This window comes from Mya arenaria, chromosome 1 (assembly GCF_026914265.1).
Source record: "Mya arenaria isolate MELC-2E11 chromosome 1, ASM2691426v1".
Classification (NCBI taxonomy): Eukaryota; Metazoa; Mollusca; class Bivalvia; order Myida; family Myidae; genus Mya; species Mya arenaria.
In genome coordinates this window covers 57,621,111-57,642,822 of record NC_069122.1, presented here as the reverse complement: position 1 = coordinate 57,642,822, position 21,712 = coordinate 57,621,111, and the positions used below count along the sequence as shown (strand labels likewise).

Genomic DNA, 21,712 nt, shown 5'->3' with positions numbered 1-21,712 from the left:
TTTCGACATCGCTCCAGTCACATACTATATTGAAAATATTTGCATCCACCTCGTCAGATAACCCACGCAGCCCTTCTACATTGTAAGGCGTGTTAGTAAAAGCCTTCACATATACAGTCTTTACACTTTTGTCAAGTTTTAATAGCAAGGCTTCGTCTGCGTAACAATTCACTAAAGCAGCATCTAATATGTCATCACTTATAAGGGCGTGGTATCTTTCTGGAATGTGGTTCCGAATTCGTTTGTATGGCTTTCTTGAGAACTCTTCGCCATCTACCTCTAGCACCGGGACAAAATGGTCGCTGGAATTCTGAATGTACACTGCTCGACCCCTTAAATTACCACCAATGAGGCCTAACGGTTTGTATTCTAACCAACGCCACTGTTCCTTACTGCCATACTGTGAATAAACATACACAACGCTTCTGGTGAGAGTTGCAAAAGCAAATATCTCCACTTCTGTTCCCCAAGTGTTTTCGGAGGCCATCATTGACGTGTCTAGATATCTGGAAACCGAATCACGTGTAATGCCTTTCATTAGAGTTTCGTTTTCTTTCATGAAGTCAACAATCGCTTGCCTTATCAAGCTATGGTGTGTTTGTACGCCAAAAACTAAATAACTGAATGTTCTAAACAAACAATTGCCATCCCCACGCATGTTTACAGTTTTAGTAGGTTTGGCGTCTCGTCGTATATATTTGTCTGGACCGGATGCATACGTGTTTTTGACTGCCGACTTAAATACACTCGAGATTTGTTCCTGCCATTCTTGATTAGATGGTCTGAATTGAAATGGTTGGGGTTCTTGATTAGTAGATTCTGTAGAATTGGTAGGTTGTGTTGCAACATCTTCTCGCGATACTCTTCTCTTTTTTGGAGGGAGATTGCAGTCGTCAGATTTATCGTTTCTTTTTGCAGGTCTTTCAAACGCTTTCTCGTTTGCTTGGGTTCCTGTTTCTTTGTTTATTAGACTGTGGTCATCTTTTGGACCTTCAGTTGGTCGCTTTTCTGTGTTATCTGTAGCAGCATCGTCATTACTCTGCCTATAGCGATTCAGTCTGTTCCCACTTACACTTGTTTTCATTCCTTCTAGGAAATAAGTGCCTTTTCCAGTTACTTTTGTTATTTTGAATGGTCCTTTCCATTTTAGACCCAATTTCCCTCCTTTTCTCGTCAATTTTCTGGTGTTATGAAGAAGGACTTGGTCGCCGACTTCAAAACCTGCTGTATCGTCTTTAGGTAGTGAAGAATCGTAATATTTCTTCTGCTTCGATTGTGCCGTTTTAATATTGGACGATGCTTCTTTTCTGTTGCACGACAGTTTAATGAACGAGTCTATTCTTTCCTTTAGTGACAATTCAGAGTCTTGGTTATCATCCGATTGCATTGCTAAGTCTAGTTCTATTGGTAAGCGTGCGTGCCTTCCAAACACAAGATAGAATGGTGTTTGTTTCGTCGACTCATGTTTAGACGTTCTATAGGCAAACAGTACGTATGGTAACTTAATGTCCCAATTTTTCTGCGACAAATCTACACTGTGCACAAGCATATCGCACAAAGTCCTGTTAAATCTTTCAGTATGTCCTCCTGTTTGTGGGTGATATGCTGATGCAATTCTATGTTCTATCCCAAACTGCTTGCAAAACTTTTCATTCAAGTCGTTGCAGAATTCTCTCCCCTGATCCGTTATTAATACGCTGGGGCAACCATGTGTCGTGACAAACTTTGTGAATACTGATAGTACAGTTTCAGATGACTTGTCTGGAATCCCTTCTGCCTCTACCCATTTTGTCAAATATTCTGTTATAACGACAATGTACTTGTTTCCTGAAATGTATAAATGTAAGCATTTTACAATACTTATTTTAATCAACGATGCATTGTCAAAGACAATACTAGTATATCCCCAGCCGATAGATGTTTCTTTTCAAGTTTGAGTTTGCATAGAAACTAGAATTTCATTCTGCATGTCTACGGGCCAGCATCGCAGTTTTAAGATGTTGCATAAAAATTCCCTCATGCATATAGGATATCCTCTAGAAAAGCACTTCTAATGACCTCTGTTATCTTTACCTTTAACTGGAGACCTGGTTGATGCGTGCGACACTAGATCTCATGGTAGTTAACATTTGTGTGAAGTTATAGTAAAAAAAATCTCTTCATGCAGTTACCAGATATGCCCTGCACAAGCATTTATCAGTGATCTCTAAGAAGACCTTTACCTTTGACCCATAAACCCAGTTCATGCGCGCAGAACTAGAACTCATGGAGGTGATCACTTGTGTGAAGTTTTTACAGAAATTCCTCCATTTTCATTCAAATTGGAGTTATGGTCCGTAAAAATCAGGACGGACACATGCACGCACATATAGCGAACATCAAAACCTGGCGACTAAGGGTCGAGTTCACCGAAGGTGGGCTCGACAAAAATGGAAGGAAAATAAAAAAGCACTACTCTGTTTCTTAATAATATCTTTCTCAAGTTTACAGTTGATATGTTCTATACAAACTACTTTAAGAAAAAAATCCCCCATTCATTTCGCTTGAAAATTGCAAATTGCTAGTCAAATGCTATAACTCTTAAAAAAAATAATTGAAATCTGGCCAATAGTCTTCAAGAAATAGCCCGGAAACAAAATTTGGACGGACGGACAGACGGGACAGACGGACGGAGGGCAATCCTATCTCGGTTACACCGGTAGGGGAGTTCCATAAAAAAATTCAATGTACTTTTGGAGATATAGTGGAATCCAGTTAGGTTAAAGATGTGTTGAATGTTTTTTAAAGCAGACAGACAGACGGACGCAAAAACGAAAAAAATAAATAAATAAAAAGACGTGCATAATCTCCATATTGCCCTTTATCACTATTCCAAGTTTCATGAATTTTTTTTAAGTATTTTGAAGATATCGCGGGATCCAGATTTTCGGACGGACGGACGGACAGACGGACGGACGGACAGACTGACGGAGGGCATTCCTATAGTCCTCGTAGGGGACTAATAAGCCTGATCATATTTGACTGACAGGTCATAAACAGCTGGTACATTGACATATCAGCTGGCAACCGTCGACGGCGTTTAAGTTACAGAACTATCAAAATTTAATTTAATAAACTATGGTTTTCCCGTAAAAATACAGAACTATCAAAATTTAATTTAATAAACTATGGTTTTCCCGTAAAAATACGACATATATTTACAGTGCTTAAAAAGAAATGCAGTTGCTTTCGCACATGGCCCTGTTTCACATGGGCGGTCGCTTTGCTTGTAACTAATCGTAAACTGCGTAAAATCTATTTCAGTTTACCACCACTCAACAGGTGCATTACCGATACGTCTCTACCGCTCCAGTAACTAAAAATCTCAAGTTAAACTGACTACAATGTATTACAACGTTTCAAATGAGTACGGTGGTACAGAGGTGAAATACCCAGTAGGTTGTTTTCCACCATCATTTAGCATTAACTTCACCGTCAAACCACGTGAAGACTGGACATGGTGATTTTATCAATATAAGTATATTGTAACTTAGCAAACTGATCCTTATAGAAATATGAGTCGCATCATTACTTTTATGCATAATAGTGACTAAAAATGAGCAGTGCAACCGTTGGTACTATGTGAAGGGCGTTTTCTATGTGTAGGGGAGATGTAAAATTATGACCCCCAGTCACAGTTTATGACCGGGGGCACAATATTATGACTCTGCCTCACACAGAAAATAACCCTCATATAGTGGTTTGTGTGAGACTCATTTTCCTATGTGTGGAGGAGTCGTAATATTATGACCCCCGGTCACAGTATTATGACCCCCCGGTCATAGTATTATGACCCCCGGTCACAGTATTATGACCCCCGGTCATAGTATTATGACCCCCGGTCATAGTATTATGACCCCCAGTCATAGTATTATTACGGGGGTCATAACATTATTATGCCCTGTGGTGCCGCATAGCGGTGTTGCCGCATAAAGGTGGTCGGACTCGTTTATGCGGTGATTTTCAACGCATATAGAGGGTGACCACCTTTATGCGGCGACATGCCACGCATAAAACAACTAGATATGTGTCCATAGGACACTGGTGCACCCCTACATGATGCTTAGTAACATGTTATATCATTTGATCTTTAGCGCATATTAAGTTTGTCTTAAAAAGGTTGTTGTGCTCAAGCATGAAGAAAACTAATAAATAAATAGCAAAGTTTTAGTCACTTTTGGGAAATTTCAAACTTTAAAGTCCCATAAGGCTTTTATTTTTATGTTAAAAATGGGTTTAACATTTGTCTAAATAGGGAATGTCAACAATAAAACGTAAAGAAACACTCACTTTTAATTATCCTACATGTAAACATATAGTAAAAAGAATTAAGGGAGGTAATAAAATATTTTGTTTTCCTTATAATGCTTATTGGATATACAAATCTGTTAAAAAGCTTTAAGAAAACAGTTATTTCTTATATAATTTAACTTGAAAAATATATAATTTCTTTAGTATACTTTAGTCACAAAAATAGTGGCAGCCACTCCAAACACAAAGGCCTTATGAGGCTTTAAATTTGAAGGTCAAGGTCATTCAGAGGCCAAGGTTATCTTCATATTAATTTTTTGAAGGTCCAGTTCAAAGCTTTGTTGTGTTCAAATATGAAATTAATAAGTATATTAATACCAAAATTATTACTTCACAAATATTTCCTTATATAATGTATAGTGAATAAAACAACAAAGGGCCATAATTCTGCTAAGACTAAACGCAGCAAAAATTCCTGTCTGTACGATCATCAACATATTAAGGTTGATCATCTGTGAAAGTTTGAACAAAATCCCCCAAGCGGTGTAGGAGGAGTTGCGTTCACAATTTTTTTTCCATATATAATGTATAGTGAATAAAACATCAAAAGGCCATAATTTTGCTAAAACCAATCACAGCCAAAATTCCTGTCTTTACGATCATCTACACATTAAGGTTGATCATCTGTGAAAGTTTGAACAAAATCCACCAAGCGGTGTAGGAGAAGTTGCGTTCACAATTTTTTTCCCTATATAATGTATAGTGAATAAAATATGCCCCCACTTAAGATGGAATGACCTTCGGAACTTAAGACTTTTTCAGAGGAAGAGAGAGTGAGTACATAAAACTAGATCCTGGTCTGGTTGAAACTTCATAGAAGTAACTAGTAATTATCGTTTATGTTTTAATGGGTTTCTTTATGCGGCGAAAGGGGGCCTTTCTGCCGCCTAAACATGCCCTCTGCATGCGTTGAAAATCGCCGCATAATTTTGTTTGACCATCTTTATGCAGCAACACCGCTATGCGGCACCACAATGCCCCGACATATATTGTCTACGAGTCAAAGTCACCAGGGTCTACCAAAGCAGCCCAACAAACCGACAGACAAAACTTACCCTGATAAGAGGTTTCTAGAGGACCTATAAGGTCCATGCCCACTTGCTTGAAAGCCTCGGCGGGAACTGTGATAGGTCGCAGTGGCTTCTTTGCTTTCTTCAGGTTCACCTTTCTTTGACAGTTGTCGCAGTTCTGTATAAACGTGTGTACATCTTCGAAACATCCTTTCCAGTAAAACCTAGTCGAAATCTTTTCCCATCTGAAACAAAGCAAACATAACTATTAGTCCAGATAAGTTACCAAAATACAGTCAACCTTGCCTTAGCGACTCACTGATTTAGACAACTTCCTGCCGTATACGACCCTGTTTACGACCGCCTGACGTAAAAAAATCTATATAAAGTCACTGACTGAATTAAAAGACTCCCTGTCTGACGCCACAAACGACCGTAATGTTTGCACCCCGTGATGATAATATGGCTTAATTAAACGAATTTCATGCATTTTTCAGTCATTAACATATAGCGCTTCGGATCTTGGATTTCTTACCAGCGTGTTAACTTTACTGTGTGCTATGGCAAAAATGTTTATTTTTCTCTTTTATTATCTGAGTTAAGTCAATTTAACCATAACTTCTAATATGTCCAAAATTGGACGATCTGTGGATGCACGAGTTCATTTTATATAATCCGTACGAACAACTTTTCTTGTGAGAAAATCGAATTGGAGCTACCAACCTAATTAAAATTTCGAAATTTCAAAATCCCTGCTCCTTTTAGTATTACCAAACAATAATAAAATATGATGGAAATATAATCTCATATAAACCTATCCATTACCCGATGAATAAACGCGGGATTTGAAAACTCAACCGATGTGCAGTAATATGATATCACGGCAGACAAAATGGCTTGCAAAACAAGTAAAAAGGAATTAGACAAATAATAATGCAAATACGTATACATATTCTAAATAGGGAATATCTTATATCAATTTAAATACCATAATCCAAGAAAAAGACAGGCATCAGGATTTACAAGAACAAATAATAAATTGAAACACTTGACGTTAGTGGACCTGAATTAAAAGACTCCCAGTCATACGTGACCTTTTTGTTAAGGTCTCACGGAAAGTCACCTATTACAAGTTTCACTGTAGTATCATTACTAAAAATAAAGCTAGCCATGGATGCACCTGAGACAAGTTGAAATCCAATACATGTTGTTCTAAATGTTCTAAATGACGATAGAATTATTAGAATTAGTTTTGAGTTTACATAAGCAACTTTCAATGACTGTGGCGTAGTGGTATAATGGAAGAATGCGGAACACTACACATGTTATGATCATGGGTTCGATCCTCATAAGTGCACAGATACAACCTTTTCCTTTTCGGCGGAATTCAAATACTTTCCTGGCATTCTTATAGTTTACTTGGAGGATACTGTCTACTTATTATGTGTACTCGGACCTTATTTGAATTATACATGCAAAATCGAGATAAGTGAGGTTCTCGTGATTTAGATTTTTACATAACATTACTAAATACAAACTATGTAATTCTTTCCAAAAATGAAATAACAAGAGCTGTCACTGTAAGAGACAAATGCCCCCCTAGCACATTGACCTTAATTTGACCTTTGACCTTGAAGGATGACCTTGACCTTGAAATGTTTGAACTCAAAATTTGCAATTCTGTGAAGTTTGATTCAAATCCATTCAATAGTAAAGAAGTTATGGCTGAGACACGAAAAAATTGAACTTTGACCTTTAAGTGTGACCTTGACCTTGGACCTGGGGGACCCGAGAGTTGGATGCGACACACCGTCTCATGGTGCTTTACAATTCTGTGAAGTTTGATTCAAATCCATTCAATAGTAAAGAAGTTATGGCCAAGACACGAAAGATTTGAACTTTGACCTTTAAGTGTGACCTTGACCTTGGACCTGGGGAACTGAGAGTTGGACGCGACACACCTTCTCATGGTGCTTTACAATTCTGTGAAGTTTGATTCGAATCCATTCAACAGTTAAGAAGTTATGACGAAGACACGAAACGGGACGGACGGACGGACGAACGAACGAACGGACGAACGGACAGACAGTGCAATCACTATATGCCTCCCACTTTGTGGGGGGGGGGGGGGGCATAAAAAAAACTTCCTCACTTGAGGTTCGAACCCACAACCGCTATCGTCATAGATCTGAACGATACCACTGGGCCAGCGACTCTATATGAGAAATTAATATCTGTAATTTCATTAAGTACAGAGCATTTTAGAGGACAATTAAATTAAAGTGAATATGCTAATGCATCAAGTAAATAAAATACTTATCAAAACAATAACATTTACCTGGAGTCATCCGATCATTACACCCCTATTTATTGACAATAAACTCGTATCTCATAATCAGCTTTTTTAAACGGACTATACTTTAATATTGCACACTGCATATCAAAATAAACCAGTATCATTTACTATTGGCATGAAAAGCGGACAATATATAGACAAAACACTTTATTTCAGTTTTATCTAATAATGGAATGATCCAAAGACCTGTTCACCTATATTATAAACTTTAAAATCAAGTACCGTTATATATTCTTTACCTTTTTCAGTATAATGGTTTTGTCAGCGAAAACCAAAATATTGCGTTCGGACTGTTCTCACAATATATTTACAGTTATTATAATCGAAAATTAATCATAACTGATACAAAGATCTAGAGCTTAATGTTAGTTTGTAAAACGACTCATCTGATACGCCTTATTTATACATACATGACTGTTTTAAAGCATGAAATAACTTTGAGAGTATCCCCTGCCTGTCGGTTGTTCGCTCTCAGTGTCCGTGTCCGTCATAATCCGTACAAGTCTAATAACAAGATAGTTGTCTCGTTATAACGAGATACTTAGTCGTTTTTACGAGATATTTATCTCGTTATTACGAGTTCAGTCACGTTTTGACGCTTTTGTTATTCAGCTTTCGTACTAATTTAAATAATCTTAAATGTCATATCTAACACAGGCTCACAGGAATCACAAGTTCCTTTTTGGTCATGATAATGAAATCATTATATCAAACTTACGTTTTTGAAACTCCCAAATGTCCTCCGTGATCTGATGCATGCATGCTCTGAATGATGTCATCTGTCTTCCCTTTCTTAACAACTTGCAAACGTTTTGATGAGCTGGTTTTCTTATAATACAACCCGTCATCAAAAATAAAAGGTTTGCACTTTCTACGAAAATTCCTCTTTTTGTTCTTGTCTTTTACAGAAACGGGATACTTCCCATTTTTTACAAACTCTACAACATCTGTGTAATCTTTCTCGTCCATGCTGCAAGGTTGGACTGACTGCTTACCACAGACCTTTATATATACACGCGTTTACGTAGAACTGCTTTCGGTGTCGCTGTCGTTTTCTTTGATGTTGAACGAGCGGCTTTTCTGAGGTAAATCAAAGGAACTATTTTTAGAAATGATGCAGTCTGCATAAAACATAAAAAACACCGCTCAGTGACATCATGGACTTTGATGTAAGTCATGGCACGAACAGTGACTGCTTAAATAGCTCCTCAAAGCCTTGCATTTTTAACACATTCGTTTTAAGCAATGCCTCCACGGTATGAACAAAGGCTATCTAACGTCAGATGAAGTAGAACAATGTTGTCTTTGAAGTTGAATCATATACAGCTACGTTAAAGCGACTTATGTATATTGTATTACATTGATGATAATTTAAATGAAATTCAAATGGAAGCAATTTTATATTTCATTTCAATAGATGTAGACACAGCAGCTTCTGCAGCAGTAACATGCAGCGGCTCCAGAAGCAAAAAACAACAACAACAAATATAAAAGCCATAGAAACACGACAGTGACTTGAATTGATATAGATATGTTAGTAACAGGCTAAGTGGGGGGGGGGGGTCAATATTTTACAGATAAAATCGGGGGGTCATTATTTTATAAGGGGAGTCAGTATTTTATAGAAAATGGTCATTATTTTATATAAAATAATGACCGGGGGGTCATTATTCTATGGGGGTCACTTTACAACGTTACACCGGCGGCATTTAGTGATTTGTGACGACAGCATTAGCAATCAATTTATTATAGCAGCATTACACATTAACTGATCGTTGGTTATGAAAAACAAATGCTGACGTAATTACAATAACAGGTGACGTTATAAAAACAAAGATTGACTTTATAACAAAACGTGTTAAAGTTGTTTCAACAAATGCTGACGTAATTACAATAAATGGTGACGTAATAAAAACAAATAATGACTGAATAACAAAACGTGGTAAAGTAATTTCAACAAATGATGACGTAATAACAAATAAATAGTGTGGTACAAGAGCACAGCACAACACACACACACATTGGCAGAATGTACATATTTAAGGAATTTCATATTAGGCCACAACAAATTGATCATTTGTTCTACGGATTTTGCCAAAAAAAGTAGGAGCGAGCGAGCGAAACAAAAAAAACACTTTTTTTAAATTTAAGGCATTTCAGAGGCGAGCGCAAAGCGAAAAATTAAAAAAATAAAACAAAAGTTTATTTCTTACCAAATTTATCATACAATTCTGTCAAGAAATGCTTTTTAATTGCAAACATAGGTTCTCAGTTATAAATGAAAAGGTTTTGATTGTATCACATGAAAATCTGTCTCAATATTTAACAAATGGCTAAAAGATCCAGTGCTTTACTATTAACTTCAGTTTAAACGTGGATATATTGTAAAGACAACATTCCTTATAGTAACGTGCAATTATTCGAAGACAAAACTTTTTGTATTCATTCCGTAACTTACTATCACAAAAAACATTTTAGACTTGCCAGAGTAATTCAACATTTGAGCATTTCCAAATATTTGGTCAGGTCTAAATTTGAACCTCTTAAAGCACATGATAAGGTTGTAGTGACTTTGATATTGCAGAAGATCGAACATGTAAATGTAACACAGAGAACATATAAAAAAAAAAGACTGTGGCGGGTGAATGTGGATTAAATTGCGGGACCTCATAATTAAAGCAGCACCAAACAAATCTGCAAATGTTGCACCGGTCATTATATAAGAGCAGGTGGTGGATTAAAGACGTTTTCCTTTCAAGACCTCGCCTTTGCCATGAACCTGCGGGGTAAAGGTCCGTGCCTTATAAAAGAATATCATGACGGCCTCCATAGCTTTAATGCCCGTAAGAAACGGGCCACTTTAATCACAGGCCACTTTACTGGACTTTCAGTCCAGCAAACCCGGGGTCATCCAACGCATTCACCCGGCTAACCCTGGTATACCCCCCGACCCTGGATGGGGGAGGGGGGAGGGGGAATATTTTTAAAACATTTACAAGTCCTACTATTTATATCTGTTTATAACAATTATGAGTATATGAAAACTGAGAAATGCATTTTAGAATTTACTCACGAAAACATGTTCAATTGTTGTAAGTCGTGTGTCCGTGTATTTTAATTTAAGTTTTGCACTCAAAATCCGATTTAAATAGTTATTATTTAACACTAAATTTTGAGTACAAAACAATGAATTACTAAAACACATATAAATAATTATTGCCTTCGGCGCTGTGAAACTGTTGTTGTTTACTGAAGACTATAATCCATTGACTATGACACTGATTTTCATTAAAAACTTGATGTTACATTACGAAAACTGAAAGTAATCTGTATAATACCGGAAATAAATAACAACGGTGCGTCCTGCAAAACATTCCCGACCAAAAAGACTGTCAACAAATATCGGCTGTTTTGCGGTTACCCGGACCTGATTTTGTCCTGACACGAGGAAATTTTACTCGCAAAGAATGTAAAGCATGGAAATACCTTCAAAAAAAGGCGAAGTCGACGTTGCAGGTTTAAATTCTATGTAAAAGAACTTCAGAAAGTAGAGGAAATTCAGAAGTAAACAAAAAAAAAAATATGCGCGGCCAAAAAGGATGTGCGGGAGCAAAAAAAAAGTTTTTTTTATTTTTATTTTCGTTTTTCGAATTTTAGGTGCGGCAAATCCGACGAACAAATGATCAATTTGTTGTGGCCTTATGCAGAACATTTCCAAAGACAATTATGCAATTGAAACTATAAAACCCTTAGGAAAGAAATTCAGGAGCCGAACATTTTGAACGCCATGATCAAGGGCATATGTCCATGATAGCTTAGACATGCCATTAGAATACAAACACGTGCGTAAATTTTCACAATAGACATAGGTAGAGTAGCTTTCTCACGTATAGTGCAGTTCTTGTTTCCATTATGCGTCCATCCGTTGGCACATCTATATTTTGTCACCCATGCACAGCATCTGTAGTTTCGCCATTGGGAACAGCCCCTTGAGAGAAAATAAATCCGTACAACTGTCAGAATAAATTTATTCCATAGATGTTAAGCAGTACTTTAAAAGTAGGGTATGACGTGTTTAAATTTTCACCAGGTTATGCCGTTGTGTTAACTTATATAGTTTTAAGATGTGGAATAATTTCCACGTGTTTGCAACGTGGTGTGAATCTCATGTGGTTGTGACGTGGTGTGAATCTCATGTGGTTGTGACTTGGGGTGAATTCCATGTGGTTGTGACGTGGTGTGAATCGCATGTGGTTGTGACGTGGTGTTGTGACGTGTGTGAATCTCATGTGGTTGTGACGTGGTGTGAATCTCATGTGGTTGTGACGTGGTGTTGTGGCGTGGTGTGAATCTCATGTGGTTGTGACGTGGGGTGAATTCCATGTGGTTGTGACGTGGTGTGAATCTCATGTGGTTATGACGTGGTGTGAATCTCATGTGGTTGTGACGTGGGGTGAATCTCATGTGGTTGTGACTTGGGGTGAATTCCATGTGGTTGTGACGTGGTGTGAATTCCATGTGGTTGTGACGTGGTGTGAATTCCATGTGGTTGTGACGTGGTGTGAATTCCATGTGGTTGTGACGTGGTGTGGGTTCCATGTAGTTGTGACGTTGTGTGAATCTCATCTGGTTGTGACGTGGGGTGAATTCCATGTGGTTGTGACGTGGTGTGGATCTTATGTGGTTGTGACATGGAATGAATTCCATGTGTTTGTGACGTGGTGTGAATCTCATGTGGTTATGACGTTGTGTGAATCTCATGTGGTTGTGACGTGGGGTGAATCTCATGTGGTTGTGACGTGGTGTGAATCTCATGTGGTTATGACGTGGTGTGAATCTCATGTGGTTGTGACGTGGGGTGAATCTCATGTGGTTGTGACGTGGGGTGAATCTCGTATGGTTGTGACGTGGGGTGAATTCCATGTGGTTGTGACGTGTTGTGGATCTCATGTGGTTGTGACGTGGTGTGAATTCCATGTGGTTGTGACGTGGTGTGAATCTCATGTGGTTATGACGTGGTGTGAATCTCATGGAGTTATGACGTGTTGTGATTTCCATGTGGTTGTAACGTGGTGTTAATTCCATGTGGTTGTTACGTGGTGTGCATTTCATTAGGTTGTTACGTGGGGTGAATTCCATGTTGTTGTGACGTGGTGTGAATTTCATGTTGTTGTGACGTGGTGTGAATTCCATGTGGTTGTATGTGGTGTGAATTCCATGTGGTTGTGTCGTGGTGTGAATTCCATGTGGTTGTGACGTGGTGTGAATTTCATATGGTTGTGTCGTTGAGTAATTTCATTTGGTTGTGACGTGGGATGAATTCCATGTGGTTGTGACGTGGTGTGAATTCCATGTGGTTTGGACGTGGTGTGAATTTCACGTGGTTGTGTCTTGGTGTGAATTTCATTCGGTTGTGACGTGGGGTGAATTTCATGTGGTTGTGTCGTTGTGTGAATCTCATGTGGTTGTGACGTGGGGGTGAATTCCATGTGTTTGTGTCGTGGTGTGAATTTCATGTGGTTGTAATGTGGTGTGAATCTCATGTGGTTGTGACGTGGTGTGAATTCCATGTGGTTGTGACGTGGTGTGCATTTCATTCGGTTGCTACGTGGGGTGAATTCCATGTGGTTGTGACGTGGTGTGAATTCCATGTGGTTGTAACGTTGTGTGAATCTCATGTGGTTGTAACGTGGTGTGAATTCCATGTGGTTGTGACGTGGTGTGCATTTCATTCGGTTGTTACGTGGGGTGAATTCCATGTGGTTGTGACGTGGTGTGAATTCCATGTGGTTGTAACGTTGTGTGAATTCCATGTGTTTGTAACGTTGTGTGAATTCCATGTGGTTGCGTCTTGGTGTGAATTCCATGTGGTTGTATGTGGTGTGAATTCCATGTGGTTGTATGTGGTGTGAATGCCATGTGGTTGTGACGTGGTGTGAATTCCATGTGGTTGTGTCGTGGTGTGAATACCATGTGGTTGTGTCGTGGTGTGAATTCCATGTGGTTGTGTTGTGGTGTGAATACCATGTGGTTGTGTCGTGGTGTGAATTCCATGTGGTTTTGTCGTGGTGTGAATTCCATGTGGTTGTGTCGTGGTGTGAATTCCATGTGGTTGTGACGTGGTGTGAATTCCATGTGGTTGTGTCGTGGTGTGAATTCCATGTGGTTGTGTCGTGGTGGGAATTCCATTTGGTTATGACGTGGTTTGAATTCCATGTGGTTGTGTCGTGGTTTGAATACCATGTGGTTGTAACGTGGTGTGAATACCATGTGGTTGTAACGTGGTGTGAATTTCATGTGGTTGTGTCGTGGTGTGAATTCCATGTGGTTGTGACGTGGTGTGAATTCCATGTGGTTGTGTCGTGGTGTGAATACCATGTGGTTGTAACGTGGGGTGAATTTCATGTGGTTGTGTAGTGGTGTGAATTTCATGTGCCTGTGTCTTGGTGTGAATTTCATGTGGTTGTATTGTAGTGTTAATTCCATGTGGTTGTGACGTGGTGTGAATTTGATGTGGTTATGTCGTGGTCTGATTTCCATGTGGTTGTAACGTGGTGTGAATACCATGTGGTTGTAACGTGGGGTGAATTTCATGTGGTTGTGTAGTGGTGTGAATTTCATGTGCCTGTGTCTTGGTGTGAATTTCATGTGGTTGTATTGTAGTGTTAATTCCATGTGGTTGTGACGTGGTGTGAATTTGATGTGGTTATGTCGTGGTCTGATTTCCATGTGGTTGTGACGTGGTGTGAATTCCATGTGGTAGTGACGTGGTGTGAATCTCATGTGGTAGTGACGTGGTGTGAATCTCATGTGGTTGTGACGTGGTGTGAATCTCATGTGGTAGTGACGTTGGTTGAATTTCATGTGGTTATGTCGTGGTGTGATTTCCATGTGGTTGTAACGTGGTGTGATTTCCATTTGGTTGTAACGTGGTGTGATTTCCATGTGGTTGTAACGTGGTGTGAATTCCATGTGGTAGTGACGTGGTGTGAATCTCATGTGGTAGTGACGTGGTCTGAATCTCATGTGGTAGTGACGTTGGGTGAATTTCATGTGGTTGTGACGTGGTGTGAATTCCATGTGGTTGTGACGTGGTGTGAATTCCATGTGGTTGTGTCGTGGTGTGAATACCATGTGGTTATAACGTGGTGTGAATTTCATGTGGTTGTGTCGTGGTGTGAATTTCATGTGCTTGTGTCTTGGTGTGAATTTCATGTGCTTGTATCGTAGTGTTAATTCCATGTGGTTGTGACGTGGTATGAATCTCATGTGGTTATGTCGTGGTGTGATTTTCATGTGGTTGTAACGTGGTGTGAATTCCATGTGGTAGTGACGTGGTGTGAATCTCATGTGTTAGTGACATTGGGTGAATTTCATGTGGTTGTGACGTGGTGTGAATTCCATGTGGTTGTGTCGTGGTGTGAATTCCATGTGGTAGTGACGTGGTGTGAATCTCATGTGGTTGTGACGTGGTGTGAATTCCATGTGGTTGTGTCGTGGTGTGAATTCCATGTGGTAGTGACGTGGTGTGAATCTCACTTCGTAGTGACGTGGTGTAAATCTCATGTGTTAGTGACTTTGGGTGAATTTCATGTGGTTGTGACGTGGTGTGAATTCCATGTGGTTGTGACGTGGTGTGAATCTCATGTGGTAGTGACGTTGGGTGAATTACATGTGGTTGTGACGTGGTGTGAATCCCATGTGGTAGTGACGTTGGGTGAATTTCATGTGGTTGTGACGTGGTGTGAATTCCATGTGGTTGTGTCGTGGTGTGAATTCCATGTGGTGGTAACGTGGGGTGAATTCCATGTGGTTGTGACGTGGTGTGAATCTCATGTCGTAGTGACGTGGTGTGAATGTCATGTGGTTGTGTCGTGGTGTGAATACCATGTGGTAGTAACGTGGGGTGAATTCCATGTGGTTGTGACGTGGTGTGAATCTCATGTGGTGGTAACGTGGTGTGAATTCCATGTGGTTGTGACGTGGTGTGAATTCCATGTGGTTGTGACGTGGTGTGAATTCCATGTGGTTGTGACGTGGTGTGAATTCCATGTGTTTGTGACATGGTGTGAATTCCATGTGGTTGTGACGTGGTGTGAATTCCATGTGGTTGTGACGTGGTGTGAATTCCATGTGTTTGTGACGTGGTGTGAATTTCATGTGGTTGTGACGTGGTGTGAATTCCATGTGGTTGTGTCGTGGTGTGAATACCATGTGGTTTTTGTTGATTGTGCAAACTCCAAATTGTTTTGATTTATGTGTTTTTGTTCGTTGTGTAAATTTCCCTTGGTTTCATCGACCGATGTGTACATTATTAGTAAAGGGATTCCGGACATCTTGAGCCTGACACAATAGAGTTTCACCCAAAACTGTATTCCCGCAGTGTTCAATGCGAAGAGAAAAGTGGAGGATTGTGTGTAATTAGGTAGGCACTTTAAATCGTAGTTGCCGACGATTGACTGCATTGAGTGGGTTCAAACCTAAACGTACACGGATCCAGGTCCGTCCAAGATTTTGTTAAGAGACAAAAATCGGATTGGTCTTAACCAGCTATTTTAGAGATTCAACTACAATACTAATACATACTTATTTCTTGTTGCTCACAAAAGCTATTGAGCGCACCAGTTATCACAGCATTTTATGTTAGCTTTCAAGAGAGGACTTTACCATTAAAACACATAAACTAGTTATGTATATTCGCTACATCGATGAGTAAGCGGGTTACTACTTCGATAAGTAAGCGAGTGCATTTATGTATGTTCGCTACATAGATGAGTAAGCGGGTGCATTTATGTATATTTGCTACATCGACGGCTGAGCGGGTGCATTTATGTATATTCGCCACATCCAGGTCTAAGCCCGCTACATCGAAGGCTAAGTGGGAACATTTATGTTTATTCGCTACATCGATGGCTTAGCGGGAACATTTCGGCTAAGTGGGTACATTTATGTATATTTGCTACTTCGATGGCTAAGCGGGTACATTTATGTATGTTCGCTACTTCGATGGCTAAGCGGGTACATGCATGTATGTTCGCTACTTCGATGGCTAAGCGGGTACATTTATGTATGTTCGCTACTTCGATGGCTAAGCGGGTACATGTATGTATGTTCGCTACTTCGATGGCTAAGCGGGTACATGTATGTATGTTCGCTACTTCGATGGCTAAGCGGGTACATGTATGTATGTTCGCTACTTCGATGGCTAAGCGGGTACATGTATGTATGTTCGCTACTTCGATGGCTAAGCGGATACATGTATGTATGTTCGCTACTTCGAAGGCTAAGCGGGTACATGTATGTATGTTCGCTACTTCGATGGCTAAGCGGGTACATGTATGTATGTTCGCTACTTCGATGGCTAAGCGGGTGCATGTATGTATGTTCGCTACTTCGATGGCTAAGCGGGTACATGTATGTATGTTCGCTACTTCGATGGCTAAGCGGGTACATGTATGTATGTTCGCTACTTCGATGGCTAAGCGGGTACATGTATGTATGTTCGCTACTTAAATGGCTCGCTACTTCGATGGCTAAGCGGGTACATGTATGTATGTTCGCTACTTCGATGGCTAAGCGGGTACATGTATGTATGTTCGCTACTTCGATGGCTAAGCGGGTACATGTATGTATGTTCGCTACTTCGATGGCTAAGCGGATACATGTATGTATGTTCGCTACTTCGATGGCTAAGCGGGTACATGTATGTATGTTCGCTACTTCGATGGCTAATGGGGTACATGTATGTATATTCGCTACTTCGATGGCTAAGCAGGTACATGTATGTATGTTCGCTACTTCGATGGCTAAGCGGGTACATGTATGTATGTTCGCTACTTCGATGGCTAAGCGGGTACATGTATGTATGTTCGCTACTTCGATGGCTAAGCGGGTACATGTATGTATGTTCGCTACTTCGATGGCTAAGCGGATACATGTATGTATGTTCGCTACTTCGAAGGCTAAGCGGGTACATGTATGTATGTTCGCTACTTCGATGGCTAAGCGGGTACATGTATGTATGTTCGCTACTTCGATGGCTAAGCGGGTGCATGTATGTATGTTCGCTACTTCGATGGCTAAGCGGGTACATGTATGTATGTTTGCTACTTCGATGGCTAAGCGGGTACATGTATGTATGTTCGCTACTTCGATGGCTAAGCGGGTACATGTATGTATGTTCGCTACTTAAATGGCTCGCTACTTCGATGGCTAAGCGGGTACATGTATGTATGTTCGCTACTTCGATGGCTAAGCGGGTACATGTATGTATGTTCGCTACTTCGATGGCTAAGCGGGTACATGTATGTATGTTCGCTACTTCGATGGCTAAGCGGATACATGTATGTATGTTCGCTACTTCGATGGCTAAGCGGGTACATGTATGTATGTTCGCTACTTCGATGGCTAATGGGGTACATGTATGTATATTCGCTACTTCGATGGCTAAGCAGGTACATGTATGTATGTTCGCTACTTCGATGGCTAAGCGGGTACATGTATGAATGTTCGCTACATCGATGGCTAAGCGGGTACATGTATGTATGTTCGCTACTTCGATGGCTAAGCGGGTACATGTATGTATGTTCGCTACTTCGATGGCTAAGGGGATACATGTATGTATGTTCGCTACTTCGATTGCTAAGCGGATACATGTATGTATGTTCGCTACTTCGATGGCTAATGGGGTACATGTATGTATGTTCGCTACTTCGATGGCTAAGCGGATACATGTATGTATGTTCGCTACTTCGATGGCTAATGGGGTACATGTATGTATGTTCGCTACTTCGATGGCTAAGCGGATACATGTATGTATGTTCGCTACTTCGATGGCTAAGCGGATACATGTATGTATGTTCGCTACTTCGATGGCTAATGGGGTACATGTATGTATGTTCGCTACTTCGATGGCTAAGCAGATACATGTATGTATGTTCGCTACTTCGATGGCTAATGGGGTACATGTATGTATATTCGCTACTTCGATGGCTAAGCGGATACATGTTTGTATGTTCGCTACTTCGATGGCTAATGGGGTACATGTATGTATGTTCGCTACTTCGATGGCTAAGCGGATACATGTATGTATGTTCGCTACTTCGATGGCTAAGCGGATACATGTACGTATGTTCGCTACTTCGATGGCTAATGGGGTACATGTATGTATGTTCGTTACTGGGATGGCTAAGCGGGTACATGTATGTATGTTCGCTACTTCGATGGCTAAGCGGGTACATGTATGTATGTTCGCTACTTCGATGGCTAAGCGGGTACATGTATGTATGTTCGATACTTAAATGGCTCGCTACTTCGATGGCTAAGCGGGTACATGTATGTATGTTCGCTACTTCGATGGCTAAGCGGGTACATGTATGTATGTTCGCTACTTCGATGGCTAAGCGGGTACATGTATGTATGTTCGCTACTTCGATGGCTAAGCGGATACATGTATGTATGTTCGCTACTTCGATGGCTAAGCGGGTACATGTATGTATGTTCGCTACTTCGATGGCTAATGGGGTACATGTATGTATGTTCGTTACTTCGATGGCTAAGCAGGTACATGTATGTATGTTCGCTTCTTCGATGGCTAAGCGGGTACATGTATGTATGTTCGCTACTTCGATGGCTAAGCGGGTACATGTATGTATGTTCGCTACTTCGATGGCTAAGCGGGTACATGTATGTATGTTCGCTACTTCGATGGCTAAGGGGATACATGTATGTATGTTCGCTACTTCGATGGCTAAGCGGATACATGTATGTATGTTCGCTACTTCGATGGCTAAGCGGGTACATGTATGTATGTTCGCTACTTCGATGGCTAAGCGGATACATGTATGTATGTTCGCTACTTCGATGGCTAATGGGGTACATGTATGTATGTTCGCTACCTCGATGGCTAAGCGGATACATGTATGTATGTTCGCTACTTCGATGGCTAAGCGGATACATGTATGTATGTTCGCTACTTCGATGGCTAATGGGGTACATGTATGTATGTTCGCTACTTCGATGGCTAAGCGGATACATGTATGTATGTTCGCTATTTAAATGGCTAAGCGGGTACATGTATGTATGTTCGCTACTTCGATGGCTAAGCGGGTACATGTATGTATGTTCGCTACTTCGATGGCTAAGCGGATACGATGGCTAAGCGGATACATGTATGTATGTTCGCTACTTCGATGGCTAAGCGGATACATGTATGTATGTTCGCTACTTCGATGGCTAAGCGGATACATGTATGTATGTTCGCTACTTCGATGGCTAAGCGGGTACATGTATGTATGTTCGCTACTTCGATGGGTAAGCGGATACATGTATGTATGTTCGCTACTTCGATGGCTAAGCGGGTACATGTATGTATGTTCGCTACTTCGATGGCTAAGCGGATACATGTATGTATGTTCGCTACTTCGATGGCTAAGCGGGTACATGTATGTATGTTCGCTACTTCGATGGCTAAGCGGGTACATGTATGTATGTTCGCTACTTCGATGGCCAAGCGGGTACATGTATGTATGTTCGCTACTTCGATGGCTAAGCGGGTACATGTATGTATGTTCGCTACTTCGATGGCTAAGCGGGTACATGTATGTATGTTCGCTACCTCGATGGCTAAGCGGGTACATGTATGTATGTTCGCTACTTCGATGGCTAAGCGGGTACATGTATGTATGTTCGCTACTTCGATGGCTAAACGGATACGATGGCTAAGCGGATACATGTATGTATGTTCGCTACTTCGATGGCTAAGCGGGTACATGTATGTATGTTCGCTACTTCGATGGCTAAGCGGGTACATGTATGTATGTTCGCTATTTAAATGGCTAAGCGGGTACATGTATGTATGTTCGCTACTTCGATGGCTAAGCGGATACATGTATGTATGTTCGCTACTTCGATGGCTAAGCGGGTACATGTATGTATGTTCGCTACTTCGATGGCTAAGCGGGTACATATATGTATGTTCGCTACCTCGATGGCTAAGCGGGTACATGTATGTATGTTCGCTACTTCGATGGCTAAGCGGATACATGTATGTATGTTCGCTACTTCGATGGCTAAGCGGATACATGTATGTATGTTCGCTACTTCGATGGCAAAGCGGATACATGTATGTATGTTCGCTACTTAAATGGCCAAGCGGGTACATGTATGTATGTTCGCTATTTAAATGGCTAAGCGGGTACATGTATGTATGTTCGCTACTTCGATGGCTAAGCGGGTACATGTATGTATGTTCGCTACTTCGATGGCTAAGCGGATACATGTATGTATGTTCGCTACTTCGATGACTAATGGGGTACATGTATGTATGTTCGCTACCTCGATGGCTAAGCGGATACATGTATGTATGTTCGCTACTTCGATGGCTAAGCGGGTACATGTATGTATGTTAGCTACTTCGATGGCTAAGCGGATACGATGGCTAATGGGATACATGTATGTATGTTCGCTACTTCGATGGCTAAGCGGATACATGTATGTATGTTCGCTACTTCGATGGCTAAGTGGATACATGTATGTATGTTCGCTACTTCGATGGCTAAGCGGGTACATGTATGTATGTTCTCTACTTCGATGGCTAAGCGGATACATGTATGTATGTTCGCTACTTCGATGGCTAAGCGGGTACATGTATGTATGTTCGCTATTTCGATGGCTAAGCGGGTACATGTATGTATGTTCGCTACTTAAATGGCTAAGCGGGTACATGTATGTATGTTCGCTACTTCGATGGCTAAGCGGGTACATGTATGTTTGTTCGCTACTTCGATGGCTAAGCGGGTACATGTATGTATGTTCGCTACTTCGATGGCTAAGCGGACACATGTATGTATGTTCGCTACTTCGATGGCTAAGTTGGTACATGTATGTATGTTCGCTACCTCGATGGCTAAGCGGGTACATGTATGTATGTTCGCTACTTCGATGGCTAAGCGGGTACATGTATGTATGTTCGCTACTTCGATGGCTAAGCGGGTAC

The 21,712-nt window shown here is 40.6% G+C and overlaps 1 protein-coding gene across 1 annotated transcript in view; it reads right to left on the bottom strand.

The window, feature by feature from the left end:
* The window catches only part of LOC128230732 (uncharacterized), a 75,072-nt gene that overhangs the window by 34,405 nt on the left and 18,955 nt on the right, over nucleotides 1-21,712 (bottom strand). The window contains exon 3 of the mRNA XM_052943180.1: nucleotides 11,604-11,704. Within this exon, the coding sequence (XP_052799140.1) occupies nucleotides 11,604-11,704 (101 nt within the window). The remainder of the gene's footprint in view (nucleotides 1-11,603; nucleotides 11,705-21,712) is intronic.